Consider the following 26,045-nt stretch of genomic DNA (forward strand, 5'->3'; position numbering starts at 1 on the left):
AACTCAATACTGCGTTCGATGATGTTGGTAATACATTGCTATGTCTTGCTGTCATAAGTGTACGGAAGTAGCATGCTTTCTCCAGCAGCACCGGAGCAGTAAGGGTTTTACCGGTTGATGTCACGCTACCACTGTACTACTTGTCCTATTCTGTGAACAAACAGAGCCATACTCGCTTTATTAGACCGTGTGTTTTACACTGTAAATCATTTAGAATTTTATTTATTTTTGCCCAAAACACTGAAGACAGGATGGAAGGGAAGTTGACAGGTGAACCAGAAAAATGTAAATATCACGAATCGCCGTTGCCATCCTTGCCAGAAAATAAAGAAAAAGAGCTAATTACCAACCACCAATCCAATCGAGACCCTAATTGTGGAACCGACGTAGCTCGTGCAAGATGGACTCTCCTACGACAGGTAAAACAAGCGTCACATTTCCAATGGGTTTGTTATCAACTGACAGAATCAATGTTGCATTGCGCCTAACGTTAGCTAGCTAGCTAATATAATTGCGCCATTAGCTAGCTAGATATATACTGGCTTTAGCTAAGCTACTTTATCATCGATTTACCATTCATAGAGCTGTATCTGTATTTACAGTAACATGTGTAACTGAGATTATATACAGCTCTCCAGTCCTCTGTCCCAGTTGGGCTGTAACCATAACAGTGTGAGGGCATGACCTGAGAGGGAGGTTTTGTCCTTACATGGGCATTTCACTGATACACAAAATGCTTCCAGAAATATCCTCTTGCATTTCAAATACTGTAAAGTATAAAAAATACAAATAAAACATCACTAATTCATATTGCACTATGCAAGTGCTAGTAATAAACTAAAGGTGTCATGTGACAAGTTAATGACCACACTACTACAGGAACTGTGGGGATCAGTTTCAAGGAGGAACAATAGAGCCTGGAGCCATATCAGATCTTCATCACTAGGCTAGATAGAAGGTTCTAATTCCTCCATGTCACTCTAATTTGATCAGTACATGTGTTTTGAGGTGGTGTTTTTAAAGCAGGTCAGGTCGTGTGGTTTGACAGTTGCTATATCTCCCACTCCCTCAGGTGCTGAGACAGAAACAGCTGGATAGTGCAGACTCGGAGGTCAAGCAGGTGTCTGTCCGGAGATTCTCCTCCTTCAACCTGTTCAACAAAACCAGTGTCATGCACCAAGAGACCGATGACCCCTCCGAAGGCCAGTGGGTGGAATACACAAGTGCTTCCTTCCCAGAGTTCAGTGCCTTTCTCAGGTGGGTTTGAAATCCTTGTCCTGTGTTTAAGCCGAGCACCGTGCAGCTTACACACACTGTATAATCATATTTCTCTCTCATTCATTTCCAGAGATAACCTCGGGCCCATCAGAGTGAATGAGGTTCTCAACAGTTTTGACAATACAGGGAATGTCTGTGAGTACATCCTCCATATACATGTTTAAGAGTGTGCGTTCATTTAACCTACTACTACCTCCCTATGATGACCTCCGGTAACACACTGTTTTCCCACTTACATCGATTGCTCTTCTGGTGAGTCACTCAGCCTGTTGGAAAGACAGAGTGAGAAAAGGCTATTTTTACCATTATCGCTGAGGGCAGATTGAGGATCACCTTTTTGTAAGGACTTAACACAGTCTCATGCAATACAAATGATCTGATGTTAAGCTCTGGAAGCCAATCAAATCAGTATCCTGAGGAGATGGTGATGAGGTGAGAAGGTCATGCAGCTGTTTTTCCATGTTAATGGAAACATTGTTTTCTGTTCTGCTGCCATGGTGACAGCTGTCCTATACTGTCTTATATAATGCTGAGTAACAGTTTGGTCAGTAAATCAGAGGTTGTTTGTAGAAGAGGGAACCCCTCAGGGAAGGCTGCATCTCTCTGTACTCCCACTAGCAGGCAGCGCTGATCAGCAGCATTCACTCAGCAGAGCCAGAGAGAGCCTGGGAGCTGCCTCTCTCTTTCTATGCCTGCCTGACAGCCAGGTCATGTGATCATGTGATCCCCACCAGCCTGGCCTTTAGCAGGCCCACATACCTGCTACCCAGTGGGGTGAGCATTCCACAAATGTGATGAAAGGAACAGATTGGCTAAAGCTGTTATCTGTGTTCTAGCTCCCTCTCAAGTGAGCCCAAACTCGGGTGTTTAGTTATTATAGCTGTGGACTGTGGTCGAACAACACTGGTGGTCTGGGCTTTTCATTCTGTGTTCCTGTGTGTTCACTTTTCCTCTTTCAGAAAATGGGTCCACAGAGAAAATACAAATAATTTGTCACCCAGGATATACACTGAGTATACAAAACATTAGGTACACCTTCCTAATATTGAGTTCCACCCCCCTTTGTCCTCAGAACTGCCTCAATTCGTTGTGGCATGGACTCTACAAGGTGTCGTCCCACAGTTGTGTCAAGTTTGCTGGATGTCTTTTGGGTGGTGAACCATTCTTGATACACAGGGGAAACTGTTGAGCATGAAAAACCAAGCAGTGTTGCAGTTCTTGACACCCTCAAACCGGTGCGCCTGGCACCTACTACTGTACCCCGTTCAAAGGCACTTAAATCTTTTGTCTTGCCCATTCACCCTCTGAATGGGACACATACACAATCCATGTCTCAATTGTAACAAGGATCAAAAATCCTTATTTAACCCATCTCCCCTTCATACACCGATTGAAGTTGATTTAACAAGTGACATCAATAAGGGATCATAGCTTTCACCTGGATTCACCTGGTCAGTCTGTCATGGAAAGAGCAGGTGTCCCTAATGTTTGCGCCACGCAGTGTATGTTGTGATGTAACAGTACACACGGTAATCATTGTATGTAGACCTATGCATAGATTAATCCTTATTTGAATCAATAAGATAATCAGGACCGCTTGTGTTTGAGTGGATGACTTAGCACCCCATAGTGTATGTTGAGCCTTCTTTACAGTCACCTGATTGGTACCGGTTATTCCTGTGTCTTCATAGCTATGGGAATCAGAGGGTCATCTGTGAGCCAGATGGCTACACAGGGGTCTAGGGTCGTAGTAGAGGTCAAAACTGGACTGTACTCAGTCATCCCACATTATCAGGTCACACAGCACAGCATATACCATCACCTCAGCTAATCCTGAAGGACCTGAAAACAGCCAGAAATAATAAGCCGTGTGTCCCCTTGCCCTTATTAGCATATCTGGGTTACATGTAGGCCTAGCTGGTGTAAACTAGGGGTCATAGGTAATACTAAAATGCACTCTGACCCTTCAGTATAATAGAGTAATTATTCAGATGTATTGTGGCATTATACCAAACAAGGATCTTTACTTCTGAAAGATCTTTACCTCTAACTATTAGAGGTTTTACAGAATTCTGTCTAAATAGAGATTGATGTGGTATGAAATAGACAGCTGTAGGCTAGATGTTGTTGTGATTTGTCAGGAGAGCTGATGATCCTATCTGCTTAACCTTGTCTGACCTGCAGCTAATCTGGTGTCCAGTTGGTTGACTGAGGGATGAGAGAGGTGACCCTATCACCAGGACCAGGGTCTGGGGTTAAGAGGGTACAAGCGAACCCATCTGGTAGGAATGTGGTGCTTCCAGCTCTGTTCGTTCTCCTCAATGACCACAGCAGGATGCTCGTCTTCTCCACCTCCCTCGTACCATCCCAGCTAGAGGAGCTATTCACTGGCTCAGATAGATAGATATCTGGCTCCTTGACCCACATCTGGTCTGGATTTTCCTGGGGAGGGAGAGGGAGGTGGAGGTAGAGATTCTAGAGGTAGGGGGCCCTGGGTCCTCACCGCTAGGCAGGGCCTTTCAAACCCTCCTCTCAACCACTTCTAATTGATCTCACGCATTGCTAGGCCCAAACATCTCACCCCAAATACCCCTGTCAGAAAGGCTGGAGGGGGAGCTCAGGAGCTCATTGTCTGAAGAGGGGGTGCCCCTTGCCCCTGTGTTAGCTGCCCCCTGCCCCCCTCCACCCCCCCTCAACTTTGCACATCCCTAAATCCTCCCCTGAGGAGAGTACATGCCACAATCCTTGGGCTCCTTCTCTTCCTGAATGGGAGTCCAAAACGCTGGGGGTGGATTAGTCCTGCAAATGTGTGCTTCGGTGCTCTATGCTGCATTGGCCATAGGAGTAGGGCTTGTAGGGGGGCTTGTTTTAGGGTTTAACTGGCCTTGTTTCCTGTGAGGACCAATGTTTCCAGGCACAATGGGGATAGGTGGGGCTGAAGAGGTTTTAGCTGGGTACATGAGAGCCTTGTTGACACAGGGTTTGGACTGGAGAGGAGCGGCTGGTTTGGGGGGGTGTATGCTAGGCTAGGTCACACGTTGGGTTCAGTTTGTCATGTGTCTTCGAGAGCTCCTCCATTGTAGGTTTCACTCTGTGCTGTCATAAGACTCTACAGGGAGGTGTTGTAATACATGCTGTGGGATGAGCTGGGTGAATCAGGGCTATAGGGGCATCCATATGCTGTGGGATGGGCTGTGTGAATCAGGGCTATAGGGGCATCCATATGCTGTGGGATGAGCTGTGTGAATCAGGGCTATAGGGGCATCCATATGCTGTGGGATGAGCTGGGTGAATCAGGGCTATAGGGGCATCCATATGCTGTGGGATGAGCTGGGTGAATCAGGGCTATAGGGGCATCCATATGCTGTGGGATGAGCTGTGTGAATCAGGGCTATAGGGGCATCCATATGCTGTGGGATGAGCTGTGTGAATCAGGGCTATAGGGGCATCCATATGCTGTGGGATGAGCTGTGTGAATCAGGGCTATAGGGGCCATCCATATGCTGTGTGAATCAGGGCTATAGGGGCATCCATATGCTGTGGGATGAGCTGTGTGAATCAGGGCTATAGGGGCATCCATATGCTGTGGGATGAGCTGTGTGAATCAGGGCTATAGGGGCCATCCATATGCTGTGGGATGAGCTATGTGAATCAGGGCTATAGGGGCATCCATATGCTGTGGGATGAGCTATGTGAATCAGGGCTATAGGGGCATCCATATGCTGTGGGATGAGCTGTGTGAATCAGGGCTATAGGGGCATCCATATGCTGTGGGATGAGCTATGTGAATCAGGGCTATAGGGGCATCCATATGCTGTGGGATGAGCTATGTGAATCAGGGCTATAGGGGCATCCATATGCTGTGGGATGAGCTATGTGAATCAGGGCTATAGGGGCCATCCATATGCTGTGGGATGAGCTGTGTCCATTCAGACCTCTGTTCGGGCCCAGCAGGTCTCTGGAAACAGGCTTTATAATGTGGCTCCTTTACAAAACCTCTCATTGTCACTTTGGTTACAACTCTTTTTAGTCTTCTAATCATCCTCATTACCCGGTGACACGACCCCTCCTGCTGTCTCGTAGGCCCAAGAGCTTACATACATCACCGTGTGTGTGTCTTTGTGTGTGTTCAGATACCATAGCTCTATAATGGATGATCCTGCCTTAATGCAGAAAGTGTTCGAGCATGAATATGTACGCCTGTGTGAGTGTGTGTGCACATTTGTGTATGTGTCAGTGTATTGCATACTGTGTGTGCTTTAAGAGGTTCCCCCTGTGGCCCTCCCTTGTGCCAACCCTTTAGCAGCCCCTGTTTGCATAATTATGCTAATTCACTCTGCCAGAATGCTATCTAATTATATCCCGTTAGACAATGGCGGAGGGCTGGGGCCCTGGGTACTACATGCAGGTCTGGGGGCTGTAACTCTGACACACTGTGACACTGCAACTCTTAACTCTTGTGTTGGTGACAGTTAATTAGTGCTCCCCTGTGTGTGTTTACAGGCCAGGCTCTGTGACGAGCCTATGTGCCCCTCAGTGTAACACTATACTGGTGGAGCGACCAGCGCTGCTACACACAACACTGTTACAGTGGAGTCATTGGCTTAGTTAGAGAGCGTGGTGATACTAGCACCACTAGGGTTGTGGGTTAGATTCCTGCATGGCCCACATTACGGCTACTGGGTATGTCACTATGAATCCTAAGTTGCTTTGGATGAAGGTGTCTGCTACTACATGACAACTGCATTTATTTACCCAATTATATTATATTTACAGTCTTGAGTTAATCTAGTAAATTGTAAAAAGCAAAGTAAATGGTTTGTGAGTGTGATGTGAGTGTACCCTTGGGCCTGTCTGTTTGCTAGGGGGAGGTGTTGGATGTGATGATTAGCTTTTGGGCCCCGTGTGGCTCAGGGGATGAGAAGTGGGGAAGAGTTGCCAGTTGACTTAATTTAAGGTAATTGGTTAGGTTCCATATCTTGAGGAAATGGCTTTGCCTTCTACAAGGGTTAGGCTGTTAAGAGCTCAGGGGTTCGTGTCCAGGGCAGGCAACTGTCTTAGCCCTGAATAGAAGAAAAAAACGTTCTCAGAGAAAGAAAACACACACACAAACAATAGCTGTACCCCTGTGGTAAATAGCCAATGAATACAAGGGCTAGTGAAATAAAGCCCCCGGCGAAGTTTATGGTTGGTTGGGTATTGGTCAGTATAGGTGGTAGGAGATGGGGGTGGTGAAACCTGAGCGTTGCCAATGAGCAGGAGGATTAGAGAGGAAATGATGGTGGCCCAGTCAGAGCTGCCCTTCATTGTTAGACTAGTAATACTGTGGTAATTACAAAGACTACATACTTTAGCAGCCAGCCAGCCAGCTCTCTCTCTCTTGTCCTCTCTCTCTCTCTCTCATCCTCTCTCTCTCATCCTCTCTCTCTCTTGTCCTCTTTTCTTCTGTTGCAAAGGTATTAGAGGGAAAATGAAAGAGGGAGAATGAAAGAGTAATACCACACCCCAGAATGGCACAATTATTGGATTTTTCACCACTTTAGTCACCCTCCCCAGAAGCCAACCCTCCCTCCTTCCCTCCTCCCCTCCTTCTAATCAGGTTTTTAATTCCAACCTGGCCCGGTGTGTTAACCTACACCTAAAACACTCTGTGAACCCTACGCTTCCGATTCTACAGAGATCCATAGTAAGTCAAATGATTTGCTAAGGCCACTAGATGCCAAGCATGAACATGGATGGAATGAAATTGTGGATAGGTGCAGAGCTGTTCTCCCTATTATATGTGATGCCTGCAAATGTCAGCCTGCACATTGTGAGTGTGTATCTCTGCACATTGTGTTTGTAATGTGTATATGCACATTGTGTGTGTGTGAGTGTCCTCCCATTAGAGAGATAAGTGATTAGTGCATGGTGGTTAATTAGTGGCTCTTCGCTCTGCGTCCGTGGAGTGCCAAGCCGCATCATCCTATTGGTCCTTTCCTTCCACCCTTTTCACCTCACAAAACCCTTCGCCGCTGTTTGCCTAGCAACGGCTACACGGCTGGTGAGGAGTCCTCCGGGCCTAATGTAGGCTACTTGATGATGTTTTAAAACAAATAGATGATTATCTGATTAGCGTCTTTGTTGAGAGTGCAGATTATAAATGGCCACCCTGCAACATGCTTGAAACATCCCTCCAAAACCCGCATCAGGAGAAGGGACCACTAATCATGTGTTAGTGTAAATGATGTTTGTGTACTTGTTTCATGTGTTCTTTTTGTGTCAGTTGCATTGCTTTGTTTGTGTAGATGAATTGCTACGGTGCACTTGGTGTTGTGTGGTCTTTTGATTTGTGTGTTTTATGATTTATTTATGTCTGTTTTATCTGCTGTAAATATTCATATAAATTCATGAAAAATTCAAACTGTTCGTAAAAAGGCATGTCATCAGCATACTTGTCCCTTCTACATTTGAGTGAATTTTGACATCAGTTTATTACCATGTCTTTGACGTTGTTGTTGATGTGTTTGTCGGTGAGGTACTCGACCATTAGCTAGCATCCAAACCCCATTCCCTTACTTTAGTGTGGTTGTGTTCACACTTGCAAACCCCAGAGTGGCCCTGTCAGTCAATCACTGTTGTGACGCTAATGGAGATGCTAACGCTAATGTAGCTTGTGCAGGCCCTAATGTAGCCTACAGTTGCTCATGTATTTAAGTGGCCCTCCGAGGGAGCTGTGCTACTGGAGGATCCCTGGGCTCTGGGCCTGCAGGGACCATTTTCCTGTGACTTTAGTGGCAGCCAAGGGAGCCAGTCACTCTGTCAACCCCAGGAGAACACACTCACAGCCTGGGAAGTGACAGAATGCACAGTGGCGGTGTTCATTTAGTGACTGACTTGTATGTGGATGGTAAGTGGGCCCTTTAGGGCTGTTTGTTTTTGTCAGGGAAACGTGGAAATGTGCTGCTGGCTGACAACAATTAACATAGTATTTTTGTTTGTCTCTCTCTTTTCATTTGGTCTCTCTCTCTCTCTCTCTCTGTCTCTCTGTCTCTCTGTAATAGCTTGGCCAGGATGAGTACAGGCTGTGGGGCCCCTGCAGCAGTGTTTTAAGGTCATAGCGCGCTCTCTCAATAGTGCTGACTGGGCCAGTGTCTCACTGACAGCTGATCCAACAGCCCTAGCAGGCTGGAGACAGTCCATTTCTCACCCTCCTCCCTTTCTTCTCCTCCTCACTCTCTCCCCCTCTCTCCACAGCGGGTGATGGCTGGGCCAGCCTTTGTGTTTGGCCAGTCAGGCCTAAACCCGGGCCCCAGGGGCTGCTCGCCGGGGAGAGCCCAGGCCGCAGAAAGGAAGAGAAGAAAAGGAGAGAAGTAATTATGTTCAGTCATTGAGTTCTGAAGATCCCCGTGTTAATTACGGGGCCGCTCGCTACAAAACACCACCAATTCAAGTGAAAAATGAGGAATGTTTGCGAGGGTGGATTGGAACATGACACCTCTGGGCTCCAGCCTTGCCATGAGAAGCCAGATTAAGATGGCCGAGCCCCCTGTCTTCCCTCCCTCGTCCTCCCTCCTTCCCTCGCTCTTTTCTTTTGTGACGGAGAGATTACGCACACGGGGTCCGGTTACAGACCCGGGTCCATTGTCCTGCTCACTGTTTCATATGTGCTGATGCGGCTCCGCATCACTGGCTTTTCAGGACAGGGGCCCGCTCTCGCTTTCTTTCTCTTTCTCTCTTCTTCGATGTCTCTCTCTAACTCCTTCCCCTCCTTATTCATCTCTCTCTGCTTCTGTCGCTTGCTCTTTCTCTGTAACCACTCGCTGGTATTTCCCCTCTTCCTTCATCTCTCTCCTCCTCTTCTTCAACCTTTTCTATGTCCTATATTTTACTCTCAGCCCCTCTTTCTCCATATTGTTCCCCCTCTGATTTCCTCCACAAGTAGCTCCAGTGGATCAGCTTTGTAGATGTTGCTTTGTCTTGTATAATTTGTGACTTAGTTCTATGGGGTAGCAACCTGTTTGTCGTGTGGTCTGGTCTGATGTGTTCCAAACCCACCTGTTCCCTGGCCCTGGGGGGGAGGGGACAGAGGGGTAGACTGAAGGGAGAGGACAGAGGGGTAGACTGAAGGGAGAGGACAGAGGGGTAGACTGAAGGGAGAGGACAGAGGGGTAGACTGAAGGGAGAGGACAGAGGGGTAGACTGAAGGGAGAGGACAGAGGGGTAGACTGAAGGGAGAGGACAGAGGGGTAGACTGAAGGGAGAGGACAGAGGGGTAGACTGAAGGGAGAGGACAGAGGGGTAGACTGAAGGGAGAGGACAGAGGGGTAGACTGAAGGGAGAGGACAGAGGGGTAGACTGAAGGGAGAGGACAGAGGGGTAGACTGAAGGGAGAGGACAGAGGGGTAGACTGAAGGGAGAGGACAGAGGGGTAGACTGAAGGGAGAGGACAGAGGGGTAGACTGAAGGGAGAGGACAGAGGGGTAGACTGAAGGGAGGGGACAGAGGGGTAGACTGAAGGGAGGGGACAGAGGGGTAGACTGAAGGGAGGGGACAGAGGGGTAGACTGAAGGGAGGGGACAGAGGGGTAGACTGAAGGGAGGGGACAGAGGGGTAGACTGAAGGGAGGGGACAGAGGGGTAGACTGAAGGGAGGGGACAGAGGGGTAGACTGAAGGGAGGGGACAGAGGGGTAGCCTGAAGGGAGGGGACAGAGGGGTAGCCTGAAGGGAGGGGACAGAGGGGTAGCCTGAAGGGAGGGGACAGAGGGGTAGCCTGAAGGGAGGGGACAGAGGGGTAGCCTGAAGGGAGGGGACAGAGGGGTAGCCTGAAGGGAGGGGACAGAGGGGTAGCCTGAAGGGAGGGGACAGAGGGGTAGCCTGAAGGGAGGGGACAGAGGGGTAGCCTGAAGGGAGGGGACAGAGGGGTAGCCTGAAGGGAGGGGACAGAGGGGTAGCCTGAAGGGAGGGGACAGAGGGGTAGCCTGAAGGGAGGGGACAGAGGGGTAGCCTGAAGGGAGGGGACAGAGGGGTAGCCTGAAGGGAGGGGACAGAGGGGTAGCCTGAAGGGAGGGGACAGAGGGGTAGCCTGAAGGGAGAGGACAGAGGGGTAGCCTGAAGGGAGAGGACAGAGGGGTAGCCTGAAGGGAGAGGACAGAGGGGTAGCCTGAAGGGAGAGGACAGAGGGGTAGCCTGAAGGGAGAGGACAGAGGGGTAGCCTGAAGGGAGAGGACAGAGGGGTAGCCTGAAGGGAGAGGACAGAGGGGTAGCCTGAAGGGAGGGGACAGAGGGGTAGACTGAAGGGAGGGGACAGAGGGGTAGACTGAAGGGAGGGGACAGAGGGGTAGACTGAAGGGAGAGGACAGAGGGGTAGACTGAAGGGAGAGGACAGAGGGGTAGACTGAAGGGAGAGGACAGAGGAGAGGACAGAGGGGTAGACTGAAGGGAGGGGACAGAGGGGTAGACTGAAGGGAGGGGACAGAGGGGTAGACTGAAGGGAGGGGACAGAGGGGTAGACTGAAGGGAGGGGACAGTGGGGTAGACTGAAGGGAGGGGACATAGGGGTAGACTGAAAGGAGGGGACAGAATACATTGTGGCAGGCTCCTTGCTGGGGCCAGAACACCCCCTATCTCCCTCCCTCCCTCTTTTCTCTCTCTCTGTCTCCCAATGTGATAACAGGTTTGTTCCTGCTCCATTGTGGTAGTAATGATGGGGAGTCATCTGGGCCGCTAAAAGTAGAAGTGTGTGTGTATGTATGTGTGTGTATGTGTGTGTATGTGTGTGTGTGTGTGTATAGTGGGGATTACAAGAACATTGCTGTGTAACCAGGTTCAGACAGAACGTACCCCAACCTCCATAGGCCACCCCACTGAGTCTTTCACCGTGTGTGAGTGTGTGTTTGGGGCCTTAGACAGGGGCGTATCCGGGCGCCAGAAGGCCACAGGGAAGGAGGCTCCCAGATGGAGACATTTTGTTTGCAGGGTTTCTATAACAATACTGTTCTCCGCTCTACTACACACTACCCCCCCAACACTAGTTTGCCACCCCCCCACAACCAACACTAGTCTACTACCCCACCACAACCAACACTAGTCTACTACCCCACCACAACCAACACTAGTCTACCCCCCCCCACAACCAACACTAGTCTGCTACCCCCCCACAACCAACACTAGTCTGCTACCCCACCACAACCAACACTAGTCTACTACCCCACCACAACCAACACTAGTCTACTACCCCACCACAACCAACACTAGTCTACTACCCCACCACAACCAACACTAGTCTACTACCCCACCACAACCAACACTAGTCTACTACCCCACCACAACCAACACTAGTCTACTACCCCACCACAACCAACACTAGTCTACTACCCCCCCACAACCAACACTAGTCTACTACCCCCCCACAACCAACACTAGTCTACTACCCCCCCCCCCCCCCCCCCCCACAACCAACACTAGTCTACTACCCCCCCCCCACAACCAGCACTAGTCTACTACCCCCCCCCCCCTCCACAACCAACACTAGTCTACTCCCACCCACAACCAACACTAGTCTACTACCCCCCACAACCAACCCTAGTCTACCTCGCCCGCCACAACCAACGCTAGTCTAGCTCTCCACCCACAACCAACGCTAGTCTAGCTCTCCCCCCACAACCAACGCTAGTCTAGCTCTCCCCCCACAACCAACGCTAGTCTAGCTCTCCCCCCACAACCAACGCTAGTCTACCACCCCCCCACAACCAACGCTAGTCTACCACCCCCCCACAACCAACGCTAGTCTACCTCGCCCCCCACAACCAACGCTAGTTGACCACCTCTCCCCCCACAACCAACGCTAGTTGACCGCCTCTCCACAACCAACGCTAGTCTACCTCCCCACACAACCAACTCTAGTCTACCACCTCCCCACAACCAACGCTAGTCTACCACCTCCCCACAACCAACGCTAGTCTACCACCTCCCCACAACCAACGCTAGTCTACCACCTCCCCACAACCAACACTAGTCTACCACCCCCCCACAACCAACGCTAGTCTACCTCGCCCCCCACAACCAACGCTAGTTGACCACCTCGCCCCCCACAACCAACGCTAGTTGACCGCCTCTCCACAACCAACGCTAGTCTACCACCTCCCCACACAACCAACACTAGTCTACCACCTCCCCACAACCAACACTAGTCTACCACCTCCCCACAACCAACGCTAGTCTACCTCGCCCCCCACAACCAACGCTAGTTGACCACCTCTCCCCCCACAACCAACGCTAGTTGACCGCCTCTCCACAACCAACGCTAGTCTACCTCCCCACACAACCAACTCTAGTCTACCACCTCCCCACAACCAACGCTAGTCTACCACCTCCCCACAACCAACGCTAGTCTACCACCTCCCCACAACCAACGCTAGTCTACCACCTCCCCACAACCAACGCTAGTCTACCTCGCCCCCCACAACCAACGCTAGTCTACCTCGCCCCCCACAACCAACGCTAGTTGACCACCTCGCCCCCCACAACCAACGCTAGTTGACCGCCTCTCCACAACCAACGCTAGTCTACCACCTCCCCACAACCAACACTAGTCTACCACCTCCCCACAACCAACGCTAGTCAACCACCTCCCCACAACCAACGCTAGTCTACCTCGCCCCCCCACAACCAACGCTAGTCTAGCTCTCCCCCCACAACCAACGCTAGTCTAGCTCTCCCCCCACAACCAACGCTAGTCTAGCTCTCCCCCCACAACCAACGCTAGTCTAGCTCTCCCCCCACAACCAACGCTAGTCTAGCTCTCCCCCCACAACCAACGCTAGTCTAGCTCTCCCCCCACAACCAACGCTAGTCTAGCTCTCCCCCCACAACCAACGCTAGTCTAGCTCTCCCCCCACAACCAACGCTAGTCTAGCTCTTCCCCCACAACCAACGCTAGTCTAGCTCTCCCCCCACAACCAACGCTAGTCTAGCTCTCCCCCACAACCAATGCTAGTTGACCGCCTCTCCACAACCAACGCTAGTCTACCTCCCCACACAACCAACTCTAGTCTACCACCTCCCCACAACCAACACTAGTCTACCACCTCCCCACAACCAACGCTAGTCTAGCTCTCCCCCCACAACCAACGCTAGTCTAGCTCTCCCCCCACAACCAACGCTAGTCTAGCTCTCCCCCCACAACCAACGCTAGTCTACCACCTCCCCACAACCAACGCTAGTCTACCACGCCCCCCACAACCAACGCTAGTCTACCTCGCCCCCCACAACCAACGCTAGTCTACCTCTCCCCCCACAACCAACGCTAGTCTAGCTCTCCCCCCACAACCAAAGCTAGTCTAGCTCTCCCCCCACAACCAACGCTAGTCTACCTCGCCCCCCACAACCAACGCTAGTCTACCACCCCCCCACAACCAACGCTAGTCTAGCTCTCCCCCACAACCAACGCTAGTCTACCACCTCCCCACAACCAACGCTAGTCTACCACCTCCCCACAACCAACGCTAGTCTACCACCTCCCCACAACCAACGCTAGTCTACCACCCCCCCACAACCAACGCTAGTCTACCTCGCCCCCCACAACCAACGCTAGTCTAGCTCGCCCCCCACAACCAACGCTAATCTAGCTCTCCCCCCACAACCAACGCTAGTCTAGCTCTCCCCCCACAACCAACGCTAGTCTAGCTCTCCCCCCACAACCAACGCTAGTCTAGCTCTCCCCCCACAACCAACGCTAGTCTAGCTCTCCCCCCACAACCAACGCTAGTCTACCACCTCCCCACAACCAACACTAGTCTACCTCGCCCCCCACAACCAACGCTAGTCTACCTCACCCCCCACAACCAACACTAGTCTAGCTCGCCCCCCACAACCAACGCTAGTCTAGCTCGCCCCCCACAACCAACGCTAGTCTAGCTCTCCCCCCTCATTCGTGACGTCTCCAAGGTGGCATAGCAGTTCAGACGTCTTTTGTCCTCGTCTTGTCGTGTCCTGTATATATATATATTTACAACTTTTTCACATACATTTTATTTTTATTTTCCATCAACTCATCTTCAAAACACTCTCCTGCAACCCGCCTCACCAATGTATATTTATAAAAAAGTATTATTTACCTCAGATCTGTAATCCTCCAAGAAGCTAGCCAGAAACTCCAGGAGGCTGGCCTGAAACTAGCCAGTAGCTAATCCAGAAGCTAGTTCAGAAGCTAGTTGGCTCCTTTACTGGCAAGTCATTGGTGTTCAGCTAACCACGGTTTGTGGTCATCGGCTATCCTTTGGCTCGAAAGTCTATCGCCAGTTCTGTACGGCGCAGCGCGGCTCGGAGCGGAGCATACCGGACCAATTTTTCTCTCCATGTCCCTGGATTTCGACTGCTCTCTGGACATTCATGCCCGGATCTCACAGGTAGCTAGCTGCTATCCGTGTGACTATCGGCCTTCGTCGATTCCGGAGCAAACATCAATTGTTCCGGAGCTAGCAAGCTCCGTCAATCACTCCTGAGTTCCATCAATCGCACCTGGGCTGCAGACGCCTATCCGGACCCGTTTTGCTGCCTTCGCGGAGCCCCACCGGGCCTTCACAACTGGACTGCCGACGTTATCTACCCGAAGGAGTTATTCGGCTGGCTCCTCCGTCGCGACGTTACCTGAACGCCCATCTGCGGCCTGCTAACCGTTAGCTGTCTTACCGGCTGCTATCTGAATAGACAATCGGACAATTTTTTAATTATTTTTTATTATTATTATTATGTTTTCTTCTTGGGCCTCTATAACTATATCTATTGTTTTTATTTTTGTTGTTGTTGTGTGATTTGGATTGATCCCCTCTACCACACGGAACCCCACTAATCTACTGACGGAGCGCAGGAGGTGGCTAACAACAGACCTCCATCCTATGCTAGCTTGCTACCGATGCCCTGGCTAGCTGTCTAAATCACCAACCAACCTCTCCACTCACCGGACCCTTTTGATCACTCGACTAAGCATGCCTCTCCTTAATGTCAATATGTCTTGTCCATTTCTGTTCTGGTTAGTGTTTATTGGCTTATTTCACTGTAGAGCCTCTAGTCCTGCTCACTATACCTTATCCAACCTATTAGTTCCACCACCCACACATGCAATGACATCTCCTGGTTTCAACGATGTTTCTAGAGACAATATCTCTCTCTTCATCACTCAATACCTAGGTTTAACTCCACTGTATTCACATCCTACCATACATTTGTCTGTACATTATACCTTGATGCTATTTTATCGCCCCCAGAAACCTCCTTTTACTCTATGTTCCAGACGTTCTAGACGACCAATTCTCATAGCTTTTAGCCGTACCCTTATTCTACTCCTCCTATGTTCCTCTGGCGATGTAGAGGTGAATCCAGGCCCTGCAGTGCCTAGCTCCACTCCTATTCCCCAGGCGCTCTCTTTTGACGACTTCTGTAACCGTAATAGCCTTGGTTTCATGCATGTTAACATTAGAAGCCTCCTCCCTAAGTTTGTTCTATTCACTGCTTTAGCACACTCTGCCAACCCGGATGTTCTAGCTGTGTCTGAATCCTGGCTTAGGAAGACCACCAAAAACTCAGACATTTTAATTCCAAACTACAACATTTTCAGACAAGATAGAACTGCCAAAGGGGGCGGTGTTGCAATCTACTGCAAAGATAGCCTGCAGAGTTCTGTCCTACTATCCAGGTCTGTACCCAAACAATTTGAACTTCTACTTTTAAAAATCCACCTCTCTAAAAACAAGTCTCTCACCGTTGCCGCCTGCTATAGACCACCCTCTGCCCCCAGCTGTGCTCTGGACACCATATGTGAACTGATTGCCCCCCATCTATCTTCAGAGTTCGTGCTGCTAGGCGACCTAAACTGGAACATGCTTAACACCCCAGCCATCCTACAATCTAAACTTGATGCCCTCAATCTCACACAAATAATCAATGAACCTACCAGGTACCTCCCCAAAACCTTAAACACGGGCACCCTCATAGATATCATCCTAACCAACTTCCCCTCTAAATACACCTCTGCTGTCTTCAACCAAGATCTCAGCGATCACTGCCTCATTGCCTGCATCCGTAATGGGTCAGCGGTCAAACGACCTCCACTCATCACTGTAAAACGCTCCCTGAAACACTTCTGCGAGCAGGCCTTTCTAATCGACCTGGCCGGGGTATCCTGGAAGGATATTGATCTCATCCCGTCAGTAGAGGATGCCTGGATATTTTTTTTAAATGCCTTCCTAACCATCTTAAATAAACATGCCCCATTTAAGAAATTTAGAACCAGGAACAGATATAGCCCTTGGTTCTCCCCAGACCTGACTGCCCTTAACCAACACAAAAACATCCTATGGCGTTCTGCATTAGCATCGAACAGCCCCCGTGATATGCAGCTGTTCAGGGAAGCTAGAAATCATTATACACAGGCAGTTAGAAAAGCCAAGGCTAGCTTTTTCAAGCAGAAATTTGCTTCCTGCAACACTAACTCAAAAAAGTTCTGGGACACTGTAAAGTCCATGGAGAATAAGAACACCTCCTCCCAGCTGCCCACTGCACTGAAGATAGGAAACACTGTCACCACTGATAAATCCACCATAATTGAGAATTTCAATAAGCATTTTTCTACGGCTGGCCATGCTTTCCACCTGGCTACTCCTACCCCGGACAACAGCACTGCACCCCCAACAGCAACTCGCCCAAGCCTTCCCCATTTCTCCTTCTCCCAAATCCATTCAGCTGATGTTCTGAAAGAGCTGCAAAATCTGGACCCCTACAAATCAGCCGGGCTAGACAATCTGGACCCTTTCTTTCTAAAATTATCTGCCGAAATTGTTGCCACCCCTATTACTAGCCTGTTCAACCTCTCTTTCGTGTCGTCTGAGATTCCCAAAGATTGGAAAGCAGCTGCGGTCATCCCCCTCTTCAAAGGGGGGGACACTCTTGACCCAAACTGCTACAGACCTATATCTATCCTACCGTGCCTTCGAAAGCCAAGTCAACAAACAGATTACCGACCATTTCGAATCTCACCATACCTTCTCTGCTATGCAATCCGGTTTCAGAGCTGGTTATGGGTGTACCTCAGCCACGCTCAAGGTCCTAAACGATATCTTAACCGCCATCAATAAGAAACATTACTGTGCAGCCGTATTCATTGATCTGGCCAAGGCTTTCGACTCTGTCAATCACCATATCCTCATCGGCAGACTCGACAGCCTTGGTTTCTCAAATGATTGCCTCGCCTGGTTCACCAACTACTTCTCTGATAGAGTTCAGTGTGTCAAATCGGAGGGTCTGCTGTCCGGACCTCTGGCAGTCTCTATGGGGGTGCCACAGGGTTCAATTCTTGGACCGACTCTCTTCTCTGTATACATCAATGAGGTCGCTCTTGCTGCTGGTGAGTCCCTGATCCACCTCTACGCAGACGACACCATTCTGTATACTTCCGGCCCTTCTTTGGACACTGTGTTAACAACCCTCCAGGCAAGCTTCAATGCCATACAACTCTCCTTCCGTGGCCTCCAATTGCTCTTAAATACAAGTAAAACTAAATGCATGCTCTTCAACCGATCGCTACCTGCACCTACCCGCCTGTCCAACATCACTACTCTGGACGGCTCTGACTTAGAATACGTGGACAACTACAAATACTTAGGTGTCTGGTTAGACTGTAAACTCTCCTTCCAGACCCATATCAAACATCTCCAATCCAAAGTTAAATCTAGAATTGGCTTCCTATTTCGCAACAAAGCATCCTTCACTCATGCTGCCAAACATACCCTTGTAAAACTGACCATCCTACCAATCCTCGACTTTGGCGATGTCATTTACAAAATAGCCTCCAATACCCTACTCAACAAATTGGATGCAGTCTATCACAGTGCAATCCGTTTTATCACCAAAGCCCCATATACTACCCACCATTGCGACCTGTACGCTCTCGTTGGCTGGCCCTCGCTTCATACTCGTCGCCAAACCCACTGGCTCCATGTCATCTACAAGACCCTGCTAGGTAAAGTCCCCCCTTATCTCAGCTCGCTGGTCACCATAGCATCTCCCACCTGTAGCACACGCTCCAGCAGGTATATCTCTCTAGTCACCCCCAAAACCAATTCTTTCTTTGGCCGCCTCTCCTTCCAGTTCTCTGCTGCCAATGACTGGAACGAACTACAAAAATCTCTGAAACTGGAAACACTTATCTCCCTCACTAGCTTTAAGCACCAACTGTCAGAGCAGCTCACAGATTACTGCACCTGTACATAGCCCACCTATAATTTAGCCCAAACAACTACCTCTTTCCCAACTGTATTTAATTTTAATTTATTTATTTATTTTGCTCCTTTGCACCCCATTATTTTTTATTTCTACTTTGCACATTCTTCCATTGCAAAACTACCATTCCAGTATTTTACTTGCTATATTGTATTTACTTTGCCATCATGGCCTTTTTTGCCTTTACCTCCCTTCTCACCTCATTTGCTCACATTGTATATAGACTTGTTTATACTGCATTATTGACTGTATGTTGGTTTTTACTCCATGTGTAACTCTGTGTCGTTTTATCTGTCGAACTGCTTTGCTTTATCTTGGCCAGGTCGCAATTGTAAATGAGAACTTGTTCTCAACTTGCCTACCTGGTTAAATAAAGGTGAAATAAAACAAACAAAAAAAAAAAACAACCAACGCTAGTCTAGCTCTCCCCCCACAACCAACGCTAGTCTAGCTCTCCCCCCACAACCAACGCTAGTCTAGCTCTCCCCCCACAACCAACGCTAGTCTAGCTCTCCCCCCACAACCAACGCTAGTCTAGCTCTCCCCCCACAACCAACGCTAGTCTAGCTCTCCCCCCACAACCAACGCTAGTCTAGCTCTCCCCCCACAACCAACGCTAGTCTAGCTCTCCCCCCACAACCAACGCTAGTCTAGCTCTCCCCCCACAACCAACGCTAGTCTAGCTTTCCCCCCACAACCAAAGCTAGTCTAGCTCTCCCCCCACAACCAACGCTAGTCTAGCTCTCCCCCCACAACCAACGCTAGTCTAGCTCTCCCCCACAACCAACGCTAGTCTAGCTCTCCCCCCACAACCAACGCTAGTCTAGCTCTCCCCCCACAACCAACGCTAGTCTAGCTCTCCCCCCACAACCAACGCTAGTCTAGCTCTCCCCCCACAACCAACGCTAGTCTAGCTCTCCCCCCACAACCAACGCTAGTCTAGCTCTCCCCCCACAACCAACGCTAGTCTAGCTCTTCCCCCACAACCAACGCTAGTCTAGCTCTCCCCCCACAACCAACGCTAGTCTAGCTCTCCCCCCACAACCAATGCTAGTCTAGCTCTCCCCCCACAACCAACGCTAGTCTAGCTCTCCCCCCACAACCAACGCTAGTCTAGCTCTCCCCCCACAACCAACGCTAGTCTAGCTCTCCCCCCACAACCAACGCTAGTCTAGCTCTCCCCCCACAACCAACGCTAGTCTAGCTTTCCCCCCACAACCAAAGCTAGTCTAGCTCTCCCCCCACAACCAACGCTAGTCTAGCTCTCCCCCCACAACCAACGCTAGTCTAGCTCTCCCCCACAACCAACGCTAGTCTAGCTCTCCCCCCACAACCAACGCTAGTCTAGCTCTCCCCCCACAACCAACGCTAGTCTAGCTCTCCCCCCACAACCAACGCTAGTCTAGCTCTCCCCCCACAACCAACGCTAGTCTAGCTCTCCCCCCACAACCAACGCTAGTCTAGCTCTCCCCCCACAACCAACGCTAGTCTAGCTCTTCCCCCACAACCAACGCTAGTCTAGCTCTCCCCCCACAACCAACGCTAGTCTAGCTCTCCCCCCACAACCAACGCTAGTCTAGCTCTCCCCCCACAACCAACGCTAGTCTAGCTCTCCCCCACAACCAATGCTAGTCTAGCTCTCCCCCCACAACCAACGCTAGTCTAGCTCTCCCCCCACAACCAACGCTAGTCTAGCTCTCCCCCCACAACCAACGCTAGTCTAGCTCTCCCCCCACAACCAACGCTAGTCTAGCTCTCCCCCCACAACCAACGCTAGTCTAGCTCTCCCCCCACAACCAACGCTAGTCTAGCTCTCCCCCCACAACCAACGCTAGTCTAGCTCTCCCCCCACAACCAACGCTAGTCTAGCTCTCCCCCCACAACCAACGCTAGTCTAGCTCTCCCCCCACAACCAACGCTAGTCTAGCTCTCCCCCCACAACCAACGCTAATCTGCCTCACACAACCAACGCTATTTTACCACCCACCAACACTGGTCTACCACCATTATAGATAGACCTGACTATGTGCCAATGTGGTGCTGCTGCTGCCAACACTCACCCAACTGCCACACACACACACACACACAGAGGGGGGCAGCACACACCCCCGTGTACCCTGAGAACTATACAGCAGCTATTCCAAGTGGCTTTTTACACAATGAGGACACTAATGTCTTTTTATTTGGAGAGCTGGTTAATTGATCTGGCGTAACGTCCTAATTGTGTCTCTCTTACTGGACGGCTCCAAACCCCCGGTGCGTACATTTCACATCACCTTTGTTTAGACACTGTGTGGAAAACATTTACTCTAAATACAAATATGAGTGTGTGAACAGTGCCTGTGTGTAGTAGTCTATAAACACGTTTGAGAGATAGAAGAGGACCATTCACTATGACATGGTGGTATTAGAAATCTCCTTTCAATGGAAATGTGTTAAAAAAATTATTTCAGATATTCATTTATTTATTTAGTTATTTGTTAGAGCTTGTTTCTTTGTGTGTATCAAGTACAGTATGTCTACACAGTACAGTATGTCTACACAGTACAGTATGTCTACACAGTACAGTATGTCTATACAATACAGCATATTAACACTGCAGTATGTCTATACAGTGCAGTTTAGTCCGTCTACACAGTGCAGTATGTCTACACAGTGCAGTATGTCTACACAGTACAGTTTAGTCCGTCTATACAGTGCAGTATGTCTACACAGTACACTGCAGTATGTCTACACAGTACACTGCAGTATGTCTACACAGTACAGTGTAGTTTGCATACACAGTGCAGTATGTATTTACAGTGCAGTATATCTACACAGTACAGTATATTAACACTACAGTATGTCAACACAGTACATTATGCCTACACAGTGCATTTCAGTATGTCTACACAGTACAGTGCAGTATGTCTACACAGTACAGTGCAGTATGTCTACACAATACAGTGCAGTATGTCTACACAGCACAGTATGTCTACACAGTACAGCATGTTAACACTACATTATGTCTACACAGTGCAGTATGTTAGTGCAGTATATCTACACAGTACAGCATGTGAACACAGTACAGTACAGCATGTTAACACAGTACAGTACAGCATGTTAACACAGTACAGTACAGCATGTTAACACAGTACAGTACAGCATGTTAACACAGTACAGTGCAGCATGTTAACACAGTACAGTACAGCATGTTAACACAGTACAGTTTGTCTACACGGTAAGGGAAAGGGGGATACCTAGTCAGTTGTCCAACTGAATGTGTTTAACTGAAATATGTCTTCCACATTTAACCCATCCCCTCTGAATCAGAGAGGTGCGGGGGGCTGCCTTAATCGACATACATGTCTTCGGCACCCAGGGAACAGGTACAGTATGTCTACACAGTGCAGTATGTCTACACAGTGCAGTATGTCTACACAGTACAGTAGGTCGACACAGTGCAGTACGGTATGTCTACACATTGCAATATGTCTACACAGTGCAGTATGTCTACACACAGTGCAGTATGTCTACACAGTGCAGTACCGTATGTCTACACAGTACCGTATGTCTACACAGTGCAGTATGTCTACACATTGCAGTATGTCTACACAGTACCGTATGTCTACACAGTGCAGTATGTCTATACATTGCAGTATGTCTACACAGTACCGTATGTCTACACAGTATGCTATGTTAACACAGTGCAGTGCAGTATGTCTACACAGTACCGTATGTCTACACAGTGCAGTATGTCTACACAGTACAGCATGTTAACACTACATTATGTCTACACAGTGCAGTATGTTAGTGTAGTGCAGTATATCTACACAGTACAGTATGTCTACACAGTACAGTAGGTCGACACAGTGCAGTACGGTATGTCTACACATTGCAATATGTCTACACAGTGCAGTATGTCTACACACAGTGCAGTATGTCTACACACAGTGCAGTATGTCTACACAGTGCAGTACCGTATGTCTACACAGTACCGTATGTCTACACAGTACCGTATGTCTACACAGTACCGTATGTCTACACAGTGCAGTATGTCTACACATTGCAGTATGTCTACACAGTGCAGTATGTCTACACAGTACCGTATGTCTACACAGTGCATTGCAGTATGTCTACACAGTACCGTATGTCTACACAGTATGCTATGTTAACACAGTGCAGTGCAGTATGTCTACACAGTGCAGTATCGTATGATCTCACAGTACAGTACCATATGTTCACACAGTGCAGTATGTCTACACAGTACAGTATGTCTACACAGTGCAGTATGTCTACACAGTGCAGTGCAGTACGTCTACACAGTGCAGTATGTCTACACCGTGCAGTACCGTATGTCTACACAGTACAGTATGTTAGTGCAGTGCAGTATATCTACACAGTACAGTATGTTAACACAGTACAGTGCAGCATGTTAATACAGTGCAGCATGTTAATACAGTGCAGCATGTTAATACAGTGCAGCATGTTAATACAGTGCAGCATGTTAACACAGTGCAGCATGTTAACACAGTGCAGCATGTTAACACAGTGCAGCATGTTAACACAGTGCAGCATGTTAACACAGTGCAGCATGTTAACACAGTGCAGCATGTTAACACAATACCGTATGTCTACACAGTGCAGTATGTCTACACAGTGCATTGCAGTATGTCTACACAGTACGCTATGTTAACACAGTGCAGTGCAGCATGTCTACACAGTGCAGTATGTCTACACAGTGCAGTATCGTATGGTCTCACAGTACAGTACTGCATGTTCACACAGTGCAGTATGTCTACACAGTGCAGTACAGTATGTCTACACAGTGCAGTACAGTATGTTTGCACAGTGCAGTACAGTATGTTTGCACAGTGCAGTACAGTATGTTTGCACAGTGCAGTACAGTATGTTTGCACAGTGCAGTACAGTATGTTTGCACAGTGCAGTACAGTATGTTTGCACAGTGCAGTACAGTATGTCTACACAGTGCAGTATGTCTACACAGTGCAGTATGTCTACACAGTGCATTGCAGTATGTCTACACAGTACGCTATGTTAACACAGTGCAGTGCAGCATGTCTACACAGTACCCTATGTCTACACAGTGCAGTATCGTATGGTCTCACAGTACAGTACTGTATGTTCACACAGTGCAGTATGTCTACACAGTGCAGTACAGTATGTCTACACAGTGCAGTACAGTATGTTTGCACAGTGCAGTACAGTATGTTTGCACAGTGCAGTACAGTATGTTTGCACAGTGCAGTACAGTATGTTTGCACAGTGCAGTACAGTATGTTTGCACAGTGCAGTATGTCTACACAGTGCAGTGCAGTATGTCTACACAGTGCAGTGCAGTATGTCTACACAGTGCAGTGCAGTATGTCTACACAGTGCAGTGCAGTATGTCTACACAGTGCAGTGCAGTATGTCTACACAGTGCAGTGCAGTATGTCTACACCGTGCAGTGCAGTATGTCTACACAGTGCAGTGCAGTATGTCTACACAGTGCAGTGCAGTATGTCTACACGTTGCAGTGCAGTATGTCTACACGTTGCAGTGCAGTATGTCTACACAGTGCAGTGCAGTATGTCTACACAGTGCAGTGCAGTATGTCTACACAGTGCAGTGCAGTATGTCTACACAGTGCAGTGCAGCATGTCTACACAGTACCGTATGTCTACACAGTGCAGTATGTCTACACAGTACCGTATGTCTACACAGTGCAGTATGTCTACACAGTACAGCATGTTAACACTACATTATGTCTACACAGTGCAGTATATTAGTGTAGTGCACTATGTCTACACAGTACAGTAGGTCGACACAGTGCAGTACGGTATGTCTACACATTGCAATATGTCTACACAGTGCAGTATGTCTACACACAGTGCAGTATGTCTACACAGTGCAGTACCGTATGTCTACACAGTACCGTATGTCTACACAGTGCAGTATGTCTACACATTGCAGTATGTCTACACAGTGCAGTATGTCTACACAGTACCGTATGTCTACACAGTGCATTGCAGTATGTCTACACAGTACCGTATGTCTACACAGTATGCTATGTTAACACAGTGCAGTGCAGTATGTCTACACAGTGCAGTATCGTTTTATCTCACAGTACAGTACCATATGTTCACACAGTGCAGTATGTCTACACAGTGCAGTGCAGTACGTCTACACAGTGCAGTATGTCTACACCGTGCAGTACAGTATGTCTACACAGTGCAGTATGTCTACACAGTGCAGTACCGTATGTCTACACAGTACAGTATGTTAGTGCAGTGCAGTATATCTACACAGTACAGTATGTTAACACAGTACAGTGCAGCATGTTAATACAGTGCAGCATGTTAATACAGTGCAGCATGTTAACACAGTGCAGCATGTTAACACAGTGCAGTACGGAATGTCTACACATTGCAGTATGTTTACACAATACCGTATGTCTACACAGTGCAGTATGTCTACACAGTGCAGTATGTCTACACAGTGCATTGCAGTATGTCTACACAGTATGCTATGTTAACACAGTGCAGTGCAGTATGTCTACACAGTGCAGTGCAGTATGTCTACACAGTGCAGTGCAGTATGTCTACACAGTGCAGTGCAGTATGTCTACACAGTGCAGTGCAGTATGTCTACACAGTGCAGTGCAGTATGTCTACACAGTGCAGTGCAGTATGTCTACACAGTGCAGTGCAGTATGTCTACACAGTGCAGTATCGTATGGTCTCACAGTGCAGTATCGTATGGTCTCACAGTACAGTATCGTATGGTCTCACAGTACAGTATCGTATGGTCTCACAGTGCAGTATGTCTACACAGTACAGTACCGTATGGTCTCACAGTACAGTACCGTATGTCTACACAGTGCAGTATGTCTACACAGTACACAATCGTATGTTCACACAGTGCAGTACCGTATGTCTACACAGTACAGTACCGTATGTCTACACAGTACAGTATCGTATGTTCTCACAGTACAGTACTGTATCTTCACACAGTGCAGTATGTTCACACAGTACAGTATCGTATGTATCGTATGTTCACACAGTGCAGTATCGTATGGTCTCACAGTACAGTATCGTATGTTCACACAGTACAGTATCGTATGTTCACACAGTACAGTATCGTATGTTCACACAGTGCAGTATCGTATGTTCACACAGTGCAGTATCGTATGTTCACACAGTACAGTATCGTATGTTCACACAGTACAGTATCGTATGTTCACACAGTATAGTATCGTATGTTCACACAGTACAGTATCGTATGTTCACACAGTACAGTATCGTATGTTCACACAGTACAGTATCGTATGTTCACACAGTGCAGTATCGTATGTTCACACAGTGCAGTATCGTATGTTCACACAGTGCAGTATCGTATGTTCACACAGTGCAGTATCGTATGTTCACACAGTACAGTATCGTATGTTCACACAGTATAGTATCGTATGTTCACACAGTACAGTATCGTATGTTCACACAGTGCAGTATCGTATGTTCACACAGTGCAG

At 48.6% G+C, this 26,045-nt stretch overlaps 1 protein-coding gene across 1 annotated transcript in view; it reads left to right on the plus strand.

Annotated features, from left to right (window-relative positions):
• Positions 1 to 47: 47 nt before the first annotated feature.
• camkmt (calmodulin-lysine N-methyltransferase) overlaps positions 48 to 26,045 on the plus strand; it is a 195,263-nt gene continuing 169,265 nt past the window's right edge. The window contains exons 1-3 of the mRNA XM_020461081.2: positions 48 to 419; positions 1,073 to 1,257; positions 1,349 to 1,413. Of these exons, the coding sequence (XP_020316670.2) occupies positions 252 to 419; positions 1,073 to 1,257; positions 1,349 to 1,413 (418 nt within the window). The 5' untranslated portion in view covers positions 48 to 251. The remainder of the gene's footprint in view (positions 420 to 1,072; positions 1,258 to 1,348; positions 1,414 to 26,045) is intronic.

Source organism: Oncorhynchus kisutch, linkage group LG25 (genome assembly GCF_002021735.2).
Source record: "Oncorhynchus kisutch isolate 150728-3 linkage group LG25, Okis_V2, whole genome shotgun sequence".
NCBI classification, from domain to species: Eukaryota; Metazoa; Chordata; class Actinopteri; order Salmoniformes; family Salmonidae; genus Oncorhynchus; species Oncorhynchus kisutch.